Here is a 13,214-nt window from a genome sequence, read left to right as displayed (position 1 = left end):
TTTTTCCAATTTGCAGATTGCAAGTTTTTTGAGGTTTAAAGAATATGATAATGTTTCGTATAAATTATTGCAGATTGTGGCACAGTTCTCAAGACATAAAATCTTATAAAATTTTTCAGATACATAGTTTAACTTCTTTTTAGCATTATCATAATCTTTGAAGTCCATAAAAGTGTATAAAAGTGTGTAAGGTGTAGTGTATAGTGTGTATATATATTATCGGTATGTTTCAATTTTAAAACTGAATCACAAAATTTGCATTGGGGCGAGCTATGACAAATGTGCAATTTTCAAAAAAGTCATACATTTTCTTCAAATGATTGAGTTAGACAAAAAAGACATACATTTTCTTCAAATGAAGAATTGTCAGTCATGTTGGTGTGGCTTTCGATCTGCAGAATCATTATTTCAGCAGCTAAACAATTTATCCATATAAATCCTAAATTTGCAGTGACTGTTGCCTCTCCAGGTAGCAATCCTGAAAATAACAAGAGGTAATAAAGGTCAGGTTACAGAAACTAAAATCAACATATCATTGTTAGATGAATCTTCTTGATTAAGCAATTAAAAGAAAATTTAAGAAATTGTTTAAGATTAATGTAATTTTAGTTGTAACTATTAGTATTTTGTTAAATTTATCTGTGTTTAAGTTTTAAAATTATTAATTAATATTTAATATTTTATTTTTACGTATATATCTATCTGATTTAGGTTTTTTTCACTGTTACCATAAGATAGGCTATTTATTATGATAGGTTTTTAAGTTAAATATATTGTCATTACAAGTGAACCAGTATCAATTAATAATATACTTGAATTACCATTTGAATACTTGTCAATACCCTTCTTTGCAATGGCCCTGGTATAACATTTGCAGGAAAATGTGATGTCCCTGGTTGTTCAGTGGAAAATTTAAATCTTTGATTACCTGATTCTGAAAATAAAATATAATTGGATGAAAATACATTGCCAATGTATGATTATTAATATGTACATAAATAGAACAGTTTTTCTAAACAGTATTTTTTTTTCAATAAAATTGACAAATGAAGCCCTTTCAAAATGGTGGCAACATAACATTCTATGTTCACCATACATTTTTTTCTGAAAATCGATAGAATACCATAGGCCTTCGGGGACGCAAAACTTGGCCCAAGTTTCACAACTGAAAAAGTACAACATTTAAGATATGACTTTATCTAGAGAAGTTAATACTTAATGATTACTTACCGGTGTGAATTGGAAATTTCAGGATCTTCACGAGGGAACATTTGAGGCATCTACTTTTCAAATTGTCTCCCGTACTTTAAATCCAAATATTCAAACAGAGAGAACAACTGAACAACAATAGAAATCTAAATATAAAATACAACAGAAATGCTAAAAACAGGTTGCTTGTTTAAGTCGCAGTAGTATGTTCGCCATTTGCAAATGCTAATGCTACCATTGCCATATCAAAACATAATCCTACTACTGTACTTTAAATACCGGTTACATAAACTGTTTCTCATATCGAAAAACATTTTATCAAGGTGCCTTGCTTACATGAAATATTATAAAGAAAGTTATTTATTAAACATTAAGTAATTTAATCGTGAATTAAAATTAAATTCTTAAAAAAATACTCTTAGAAAAACTACTAATTAGTAGTTTTACATTAATATAGCAATACCACGGGTCCCAAGTTAGGTATGTCGCCCAAGCTCCTTAAGAAGTCGACCGGGCCTGGTCGGCACCCCCCACAGGCAGCCACATAGTGCCTGCATATTTTCAGGGACAGAGTACTCTCTGCCCTACCCACCCGGTGTCGCTGTAAAGGCCAATAGGGCTAACAGCATTAACGTCAAGTCCGAAAAAAAAAAAAAAAAAGAAAAAAGCAAGGCCGATATGGCCAGCAGCATACTGCTCATTCGAAAAACGAAAACGAAAATGATTACAGTTTGACGCATATTTTTTTTATTATTTTGTTTTTTGTTTGACGTTTATTATTTTGTTTATGTCGCATATTAGGTAAACATATTAGAGTAGATTAGTTAGAGTACTGTTTAGTTTCAGCAATAAAGATTATTATATTATACTTAAATATTTAAAATATTTATTGTATGCTTTACAAAATATTTATTGTATGCTTTTCTTTTTACAGAAAAATTATGGCGCAAAGAAAATTTGCTCAAGACGTGTATGTCATATCTTTGGAGAGTTAGTAGTATTTATATGAGGTTTTGGAATTGCATACATTAATATTTTTTATTTGTTGTTGTAATGTATTGTTTACAGACATTCACAAGCGCAAACCAGTAGTGATTTTGTAAAGGCTAAGAAATGTTGATGCTGTTGAAAATATAGTCGCAGAACCCGATAACAGCTCGATTATTGAAGTAAACTCAACTCCAAGTGTACCTATAAAATCGCTTTTCCAAACACAAATGACTGGAAGAAGTTCATTATTGAAAAGATCTGGACCTAAGAAAAATCTAAAACGAAGTATAAGGAACAAACATAAAGTAAAACAACGTCGCAATCCTATCCGAAAAACTGCTCTTAAAGCATCTTTGCGATCGAAATATACTTTAACAGTTGACACCCAGTTTTCCGTCGACGATGATCAACCATTGACCTATTTTACAAGATCAGTCTATATAAATGGATCGAGGCAGAATGCGATTATATTGGGTTCAAAAAAGAACAACTCAGGTACCTAAGTGTTTTTTTTATAAATATTTAACTAATACTTCATTTAAATGTTTATACTAATATGTACCTATTCTCTTTAAGGACCCAAATCCTCACCATCATATGTTGTCGAGATTTAGAGAAGTAAAGGTTGTAAAATTAAATATTTCATACTGGATTTTTTTTATTCATAGGACTAGAGCCTTCAACGTATGTTGGAAACGACCATGTACTTGAGCCTTCTATGAATGATGGTAGGTTTATATATTTTATTGTACATGCCTCCGCTGTTGTGTAATTGTGTATATATTATTTATGTTCTTACATCACATATCAACGTCGTATACATCACATATATTACATATTATATCATTGTGGATTCGACCTCCACTATTACACACATAAAATGAATACCTCTCTTGACAAATGGCTGAATATTGTTTAATTTATTTTAGTATTAATATGAGACTCGTAATAAGACCAGCAAATCGTAAAAATCAACTGGAATTTCTCAACACTATTATAACTTTCATGTGTTTAGCTGAGTTTATAACTTTCATGTGTTTACTCCCAGCTGGAGGGCACCTATCGCTACCAGCTCTGCACCAGACCCATCGAATGTTATGTTTTACAAAGTATTGTAACAATCAACTAAGTATTCGTTTTTGTAATACGTCACTTTCAGTTTCATAATATATATTTGTAATTCTCAATAATTAAATATACTTATGACGTAGAAGTTGAATAGTAGAATAACATAAACATAAAATGGAATATTTTGTATCTGGCATAAATGCTCATTGAACAAAAACGTGGCTGAATACCGTCTATTTATTATTATTAGAATTGTTAGCTTCAGATCAATCACATCTGTATTTTTTTAACCAAATTGGAAATTTTGATTTTTCATTATTAAATTTTATAAAAAAACCATACATGCCGATTCCAAACATTAAATGCACTCGAGTCTATTTAATTAGTAATGTTGTATGTTCTGATTAATTGGTCAAAACTTTGTAGTAGAATTCAAAATGTCTTTTTTTCATATTTATTTCAGACGAGACGCAACCTGGACCTAGCGGTCTACGATCACGGTCGACATCGAAACGAGGTAATTATACGAATACGAATCACGCTTTCAGACAATAAATTTTTGGACATTAATTTCCAATATCAAGGGTTTCGAATAGTAGTTTTTCTCACAAAAGACAGGACCCAAAAAAAAGTTCAATCACAAAAGACAGGACTTAAAAAAAGTTCAATTGGACTTTACCTTCGTATTGTAATGATATTGTAGCAGGTCTTCAAGTTTTCCTTAAAATTACTTACATTAAATTTATTGTTTCCAAATACATACATATATACAAGAATTGCTCGTTTTAAGCTATAAGATCTGGCTAACCTAAAAATTTAGATGACAGGCAGCCGCCAAACATACCTATAATATATAAATACTAGCGGACGCGCGCAGCTTCGCTTGCGTACTTAGGGGTGAATTCTATTGAACCATGAAACATGTGTTCAATGAAATATTTTTAAGAGTCTAAATTTCTAATTTTATAAAAATCGGTGGCGATTTAAAGATTATTCCAAACAAACTTTCAACCCCTTATTTGCACCCTTAGGGGGTGAATTCTAAAAAAACCATGAAACACATGTCCAATTAAATATTTTTAAGAGTCTAAATTTCTAATTTCATAAATATCGGTGGCCATTTAAGAATTTTTCCATACAATCTTTCAATCCCTTATTTGCACCCTTAAGGGAAGAATTCTAGAAAACCATGAAACATGTGTTCAATTAAATACTTTTAAGAGTCTGAATTTCAAATTTTATAAAAATTGGTGCCGATTTAAAAAAAAATCTATACAAACTTTCAACCCCTTATTTGCACCCTTAGGGGGTGAATTCTAGAAAACGGTGAAACACGTATTCAATTAAATACTTTTCAAAATCTAAATTTCAAATTTTATAAGAATCGGTGCCGATTTACATTTTTTTTCACACAAACTTTCAACCCCTATTTGACCCCTTTAGAGTTAAAATTTTTCAAAATCCCTTCTTAGTGGATGTTCAGATTACGAAAGTAAACATCTATCCAAATGTCACGTTTCTACGCACAGCGGTTACGGCTGTGCGTGCGTCTTACCTCAGTCAGTGAGGACAAGTCCTTTTATATATATATAGATTAAGTATGCTGAAAAGAGATCAATTTTTGATTAATAATATATATATAATTATATATATATATATATATATATATATATATATATATATATATATATATATATATATATATAAGAAAAATAACGATCCTCATTTACTCGAAGCGTTATTTTTCTTAAATTTGAATATGCCGTTCCAATGTCTGCAATGTCAGTTGAATGTAAAATATTAAATTGTAATAAAAATAATAGTTAAACTAACAAATCACCTAGAGTAAAAGCTTTTAATGTTGTTTTCTGTATTTATTGCAGGTGAGGCTATTTTTTTTACCTGTGTATCTTTAAAATAGAAATAAAATTTTAAATAAATCTGTATTTATGGCAGAAACCCAACTTGAGTTTTTATTTCGAGAGTGGAATAATTAACATTATTATATATACGTATATAAAAGGACATGTTCCTACTGACTGGGGTAAGACGCGCGCACATCCGTAACGGCTGATGATAGACACGTGGAATTTGGACAGATGTTTATTTTCGTAATCTGGACATCCACCAAGAAGGGATTTTGAAAAATTTTAACCCTAAAAGTTGAAAGTTTGTATGGAAAAAAAAAATAAATCGGCACCGATTGTTATAAAATTTGAAATTGAGGCTCTTTTAAATATTTCATTGAACACGTGTTTCACGGCTTTTTAGAAGTCACCTCCTAGGGGTGCAAATAAGCAGGCGAGGCTGCGCGCGTCCGCTAGTATATAATAATACAAAAGAACATTTATTGTATTAAATATTTCTTGTGTTTGACATACATTTTCAGACTCGGCACAGCCTTCACCCAGCGGTGTTCAGTCAGCCAGACACATAGAATGCACATCTGATGATGGTTGGTTGGTTTTAATTAAATACCTATTATTATTTTTTTTCAGCTTCACTCTGTATCTCTGTATATAAAAAAAAAAATAGTGTATGTGAAATTTTCGGCCAATCCTGACATTTCGTTTATAATTCCAGCTTTCAAATAAATTCTTTAACCTCGCATAATATTCTTTAATTAATGCTACCACCATATACTACATTAATGTCTTAAACATTTTTTTTTAAACACTAAAGGGCTTAAATCAAATCCGAAATCAAACCAAAAATAAATCTCTACACAGGCATGCTCAAAAATGCTCATACTCCCTCGAGCTCTCTTTATTTTAATCTCTCTATTATTATAATTACATAAAGGCCACCTCGCCATAGAGAATTTTGCAGGCCTCCCCGCCATCACGAGGCTGTTTTACTCGGTCTGATTATTCCTGCTGATAGTAACCACATTTTTTTACGCACTATATAGCTATCGTCGGAACTAAGATGATACCTAAGGCCAACGCCGTACAGCTTTATAAGGGGCTACTAGTCTTATTTCTAATTCATCTGTCTTTCTTCTGTTAATAAGAGTACCTACCACGAACGATACTTCAAAATAATGTAAAAGATTCAGTAAGTTATAATCGTCTTGAACTTCCGTATCTAAATTATCAAAATTTATAACAACTCTACGAACCACACAAATATTTCATAATCTATTTATTAATCAGCTTCGTGCTTCATCCCGCACACAACAATATAGGCAGAGGAAACCTGGTGTTAAGACACTCCGTTCCTCACTTTCTGTCGTATTCCGGAGGCATTGTGTGATGAGTGGCAGAACTCAACGCCGCGCTTCACCTCGACACCACAGCGAAGAAAATGGAAACAAACGTAAATAAATATTTCACTTCTTCGAGTGGGGATCGAACCCACAACCGCCGTGCCACTACGGCCTCAATTACGTCAGACCCGTTATAATGACATTAAGCGAAATTTGTAACTAGCACAATACACTAGGTTAACCAATACCCATTAAAATAGCAGGGGTATGTTACAAACTACCAGAAATTTTGCAGAGCAATACCTTCTTTGATAAGCGAACAGACAGCACCGGAAGCACAACAAAATGAAAACTGCTCACCAAATTGTACAAAGTTACAGATGCAGTGACAGATGTAACATCGCATACGTCCACTCTCTTTACTATAGCGGTAGGTGTCGAATTATTTCCGGCAGCTCGTTGAGTGTTAGAGCACCACGACACCACGTAGCCTTCAAAACCACACTTCTTGCTGTGAAGTCGGAGCGATTGGAAGTAGAAATTATCTTATTTGGGCTTTTGGCTGAAACATTCAAATGATTTGTCACTACAACACTTCTCACATTTATAACATTTAACTAGAATTGTACTTAATCTAGGTATCCTTTATATTATCATTATTCGTTTTACATTATTGCAAACTACGTTTATTATAAGAAAAATGTCATTAGATTTTGTCATGTTTGTAATGTCATCATTTTGCAACGAGTATTTATTTCTTCTGAAAATATTACATTGAAATCGTAATTTAATTTGTCAAATATGTGCGACGATCATCGCCACTGCTATGTCCTCTTTATCTAAATCAATATAACGTAACATAAGAGAAGTAAATATTCTATTTGACTATGCGGACAGATAGTCTCCTTCTCGGGGTTTACTGACGCTTTTACTACTGGATTATTTATATAATGTATGTTTGCAAAGCACTTAAGATAATGTGAAAATTAATTAAACCCTAATGCAACCCGCATTTTCGTAATTCCAATAAGGATTTTCCAATTGTTTTACACAGCAAGGATTTTTTAGTAGGTACCGTAATTTTAAATCTGTGCTACTAATCTTTTCAAGTACTTATTAAAATATATTTAAATGACTATTTTTAAACGGAAGAAATTATAAACAAAAACCTACCTACTAATAACTACTACAAAAAATATGAAACCAAATATATCGCGCTGAAATAATACATTCAACTCCAATTATCCAATACGTGCAAACGCATCTAAATCTTCGTTGCTATAAAGGCAGGCGGGTTTTTTTTTCGAGCTTGTGGTTAATGCTGAAGAGGGTATTCTGTCCCTGATGAAAGGCAAGCACTACGAAGCTGCCTGTGAGGAAAATTAAATAGAAAGCATCGGCCGGGAATCGAACCCGGGCCGCCCGCGTGGCAGGCCAGCATTCTACCACTGAACCACCGATGCGTGTAAGGCAGGCGGGCTCGGCGGACGCATGGCGAGTGGCGAGCCGAGCAAGGATTTTTTGATATTGTAACAACTTCTAAAGTTCTTATTAAAATGAAAAACAGTAAAAGACAGTTTTGATCTACATTAAATGGCCAACGTAACTAATGTACTTACTTATATGCTGAGAGTAAGGGACAAGTGAAACTTGAGTAACATACAGCTGATGTGTGAACGGCGGGACGTGTCAACAATTAAATATGTTTTTCTGTAAAACTATTCGCAATTTCGAAAAAGTGTAAAAAGCAAATTTTATCTTCGTTTAACGTAGAAATTTAATAAAGTATTTTAAAGGATAAGGATTAATACCATTATAGAAAAATATCCCTCACAATAAAAAATATATTGAAATGACAATTTTTAGACAGAAATATGATCACTACACGTTATTCTTAAAAGTTACGAATATGCCGTCGCGGCCTTTTTTGTAGATCTTATTAAAAGGAACAATACTCCTGTACATTATTTTCATATAGTACTTACCATTGAAGCAGCGCGAAAGTGTCTCAACGGATAGGACTTTATACACATTTATCGTATTTATGTTAATTTACATAAGCATATACAAATAATAAACTATATATAAACCTTCTACGAAAAATACTCGACCTAATGGTGAAAACCGCATCAAAATTCGTTGGTTGGTTTAGAAGAAGAGTTAGAAACAACAGACAGACACGAAAAGCGACTTTGTTTTATAAGATATAGGATAGGATAGTCGCTGCGTTCGTATTTGCAGCGTCGCGGTGCGACAGAAAACAAACTCTTTAAATTGCACCTTAGAAAAGCAATATTAAAAAGCCAAATAGCAGCAAAACCCTTCAAAGCTTTACTAAGTATAAGGATAAGATTACTCCCCTGACATTTTAGATCCACCAAATACATGGTCACAGTTGTTTGCCACGCTCGAGCATCTGTTTTTACATCTTCTGAGTAGAATTCACACGATCACGATCTGCTTGGCAGCGTTCTGGGGACGCGGACGGCGTAATGTTTCCATGAGGAGGCACATGTAGTTTTGTTGAGTTTCCAATAAGGCACGCCATCCGTCGATTTTATCTCTCTGTACTTTAATGTTATTCTTCGCCTGCATCGATCCTACTTCTGATGTAGGAGATTGCTCGCAAATGACTCTTATTGGACCTGTGGGCTCCATTGTGGGTTAATGCAAACAGGAATAACGCAGCAGATTCGTGACACTCGTCACTAGTCCTTCCTTTCTCCAAAACATGAACAGAAGACTGCATCATTTCAGAATCGTCAAAACATCAGAAGACAAAACTATTCTACGATCGTCAACTTCCTCCTTATTTTAAAATCGAACTTCACCCTCACACGTCACGACTCTACTCAAGGCATAAGCCTCCGCGTTATTGGTCAAATTACCTCACTGGTCTAATAAAAGTCAAGTTGGAGTCTTTTAAACATAAGTCAGCCAATCGTAATTCTACAATAATCAACAATTAGTGTCTTTTCGATCATTTCCTCCAAAGCTATACAAATGTGTTGACACATTGTCATTTTTACATGAACACAGCCAGTCATATTATAAACAGTTGCTACAGATAATAATATTAAAGCTAATCATTAAACATCTAAGATAATATAATATCTGTTCTAATCTCTTCCTTCTACATATATATATAAAAGAACATGTTCCCACCACTTAAGTGCGTGCTTAACCATTTGAGAATACTCAGTTGAGATTTTATCAATTTATGAGTAAATGTGTTCTGTGGATTTTATACTTTACTCAATTCAGAAACCGGCCGTATGACTATTTGAGTCTATTGATATTGATTGACGCAAGTAAATGTGTTCTGTGGATTGACGTTTGTATTTTCTTCATTCGCAAACGCAATTTCTTTTGTAAACAACAGACACATATATTGGAAAATGCATAATTTTGAATTACGCATTCCAAAATAAGTATTTTATTTATTATAATGAAACATTTATAGTAATATTACGTTTCCTAATTTTATTATTATAGTTAATATAATATTGCAGTATTTTTTTCAATCGTCGTAGGCGGTCTTGAAAATGTTTCACAAGTCGGAAAACATATTTTCATATTCGCGACAAAAATTTTTCAGAAGCGACGATTTCGAAGATGAGTTAAACGATTTATTTAATAAAAAATATCAGTTTCAATTCAACAGCGAGTGGAAGCTACCTGACCGTGACTCTTGGTTCTCAGCGCCCCCTTGGAAAGTTAAAAGTTTAGAATCACAGAAAACCAAACTAAATTTTCATAAAAGTCAACTAAACGATTTTAGTATTGAGGAATGGAGTAGCCATACACGGCGTCGTAATCCTGCTGGAGAGGTTGGCTGGAAAATAAGATGTCTCATAAACCCTGAATTTTTGACACAGGCTTGGACTAAATTTTATGAATGTACCTGTACATATAATGTTGTGCCAAAAGAAGCAAGCACTAGCAATAAAATGGTGTCACTTCATCTTTGTGAGGCTCCTGGTGCATTCATTACATCTTTGAATCATTATTTGAAAATAAACCATCCTAATATGCAGGTAATATTTGAATCCAAAATGTCATATACAATTTTGGTACCTGTTGTGATGTAATGAAGCAGTAACTGATTGTAAATGCCATTATAACAATACATTTAAATTATTTTTATTTCTATGCTCTGGTAGGAAAGCAGGGTGTTAAGTTCTGACACACTGTAGTATATTGTAGTGAAAAATGAGTGATACTTGGAAACAGAGTGTCTTAACACTAGACTCCCTCTATCTATCCTATCTGAAAAAAAGAGAAAAGCAGCTTTTTTAAAATACTTGCTTAAATTTTTCAGTGGAAATGGTTAGCAAACACCCTGAACCCTTATTATGAAGGCAATTCTCCTTCAAACATGATAAGTGATGACCGCTTCATGTTCCACACTTTGGACAATTGGCTATTTGGTGTTGATAACACTGGGAACTTAATGGATTGGGAGAATGCTCAGGCTATAATAGAAAAGGCTAAAGATCTTGGAAAGGTACATTTTTTGATACTTTTATAATAATTATTGTTTTAAATTAATTTTTAGGTCATTGTGGTGCTGTAGGACAATATCTGATTGTAAATACCATTGTTAAGAGTTGAATCCTCTTTGTTGTTTAGGGTGAAAATAGAGAACATAATTATGTAGGTTTTCTTGCACAACACTTAAAAAACGTGAAGCAGTATTTCATTTCAGTACAAATTTATTCTTGTTTACAGGTAATGTTAGTAACGGCAGATGGATCAATTGACTGTTTACAAAAACCTGATGCTCAAGAAGAAGTGACGTCTCCATTACATTATTGTGAAATTATAACTGCATTGCAAACACTGAGCCGGGGTGGAACTTTGATTTTTAAGCTTTTCACTACTTTTGAGTATTCTACTGTTAGTCTTTTATATCTTATTAATCATCTGTTCAATGAAGTCAATATATATAAGCCAGTTACATCGAGACAAGGCAATTCTGAAGTTTATGCAGTATGTCTTGATTACAAGAGCAATATTAATTTAGATGAATATATTCCTATATTGAAATCAACATATGGGACAGATGTATATTCAAAGAAGGCTCTATTCCCTTTAGAAGCTATCCCAGAAACATTTCTCAAGCAAGTAGAAGATTGTGCCTATTACTTCTGTTCAATACAATGTCAGGTCATAAACAATAATCTCCAAGCATATCTTATGCAGAAAAACATTGCTTTGCACAGAGATATGAAGAAAATAAGATCAATTGTTGCTTCAGAATTTATTTGGAAATATAATTTGAAACCAATTGTGTTTGAACAGGAGATATTAAAGGGAATTCTGCATGAGGAAAACAAAATAAACACTAATCCACGCTACCATCGTGGTTCATATACTGAGAGACAGTTATATTCAAAAATGTCTCTTAAAGAGAAATTAAAGAATTTAAATGCTTTCTTACAAGCAGAACTTTTGTCAAATCCACTTATTTTAATTAATGAACCTGTCCGGTGGATGGCTCGAGTTGAAAATTTGAAAATTGAAATTTTATTTACATATGGGAGACCTTTGCAAAAAGTAAATAGTTCCAAATTCATTTTTGTACCCATTTTCAAATTATATCAACAAATATTAGCCGAAGAAGAGTTCAAAGAGATTATTCTATTAAAAGAAGCGAGAGGACAAGTAAGCAATATTAATAATCCTGAAAGTGAGGTCTCTAAAATATTATTACTTCCAGAATATAAATATAAAGAAAGTTACAATGTATATGAGAAGAATTGTTTTAAATCATTGCTCAGTGTATTAAAGGAGATGGATGTAGGGGAGTCACTTTTGCTAAAGAATTTTAATACTTTAACTCATTTTAATGTTAGCACTCTTTATATACTATCTAAGGTGTGTTTCGAGAAGACTGGTTTTGCATCTTGCGGGAGCATTGTCCTAAACAAACTGCGGGATAAATCCTTTTTGAATTATCTTGATGTTATTAATAATGAATGTGATAAAGTTAGAAGTGATAATATGAAAGATGTTCTAAATATTCTACCGGTACAAGTGACCAATGATGGGGAATTTTTCAATAATATTGTGTTTTATAATAACACATTTTACAGAAATAGATGTATGGAACACTTGTACACAATTGAACAATCTCTTTAAAGGTTTTAATAATTCAACTTTTAAATGCATTTAAGATATCTGTAGAGAGTATTTTTTTAAACTAATTTATTCTTGTGAGCTAAACTATGTATTCTCGTTGTTCTATGTCACAGTGTAATTACATATTTTCTGAATGTTATTTGAAGTTTTATTTACCCTTTTAATTTCGCTCCTATAATTTTATTTTATTAAATAAAAAAATAGTACGATTTTTTTAAATACTATTATTATTTCTAGAGGCCAATCGTGACTCGCGGCGCAGGGGCGCAAACTCGAGGAAATGAAATATTAATTTACATTTATATTTTCAGTTTCTTCTCCCTTGTGTCGAAGCAAAGCGTTCCGCCACTGAACAAAGCAATTCCTTCAGAATTCGGCAGGAAGTGGGCAACGAAGTGTCTTAAGACTAGTTTTTCTCTACCTACCCTGATGTGTGCGAAATACAGCGTGATTTATAGTTTATATACACTAAGTATACATTAAGTATATATTTTTTGCTTCTTTATCTTTAATTTTTGCGAGATTTTTTTTATTTTAGGCGTATTTAAGCACGCCATTTAAGTTATATAGTCTAAATAAAACCAGTGTTGTTGTT

The 13,214-nt window shown here is 32.6% G+C and overlaps 2 protein-coding genes across 3 annotated transcripts; both read left to right on the top strand.

Moving 5' to 3' along the window:
- Positions 1-823: 823 nt before the first annotated feature.
- On the top strand, positions 824-5,871 carry LOC146534908 (uncharacterized). Of its 2 annotated transcripts, XM_085193561.1 has the most exons (5): positions 824-2,199; positions 2,278-2,694; positions 2,868-2,927; positions 3,731-3,784; positions 5,657-5,871. In XM_085193561.1, the coding sequence occupies exons 2-5, from the start codon at positions 2,427-2,429 to the stop codon at positions 5,788-5,790; spliced, it is 516 nt and encodes a 171-aa protein (XP_085049687.1). In that variant the 5' UTR covers positions 824-2,199; positions 2,278-2,426; the 3' UTR covers positions 5,791-5,871. The 2 variants fall into 2 exon arrangements, 1 of the variants encoding a protein (XP_085049687.1); XR_014878464.1 differs by lacking the exons at positions 3,731-3,784; positions 5,657-5,871 and having other exon boundaries at positions 2,776-3,456.
- Positions 5,872-9,809: 3,938 nt separating this feature from the next.
- Positions 9,810-12,758, top strand: aft (cap methyltransferase 2). The gene is made up of 3 exons (XM_085193552.1): positions 9,810-10,512; positions 10,797-10,982; positions 11,207-12,758. The coding sequence occupies exons 1-3, from the start codon at positions 10,021-10,023 to the stop codon at positions 12,617-12,619; spliced, it is 2,091 nt and encodes a 696-aa protein (XP_085049678.1). The 5' UTR covers positions 9,810-10,020; the 3' UTR covers positions 12,620-12,758.
- Positions 12,759-13,214: the final 456 nt, after the last annotated feature.

The sequence above is a fragment of the Heliconius melpomene genome, chromosome 11 (genome assembly GCF_056956725.1).
Source record: "Heliconius melpomene rosina isolate 202511_hmr_F chromosome 11, ASM5695672v1, whole genome shotgun sequence".
In the NCBI taxonomy this organism is placed as follows: Eukaryota; Metazoa; Arthropoda; class Insecta; order Lepidoptera; family Nymphalidae; genus Heliconius; species Heliconius melpomene.
Note: the sequence above shows the minus strand (reverse complement) of the source record. Positions and strands in the feature narration are given on the sequence as shown.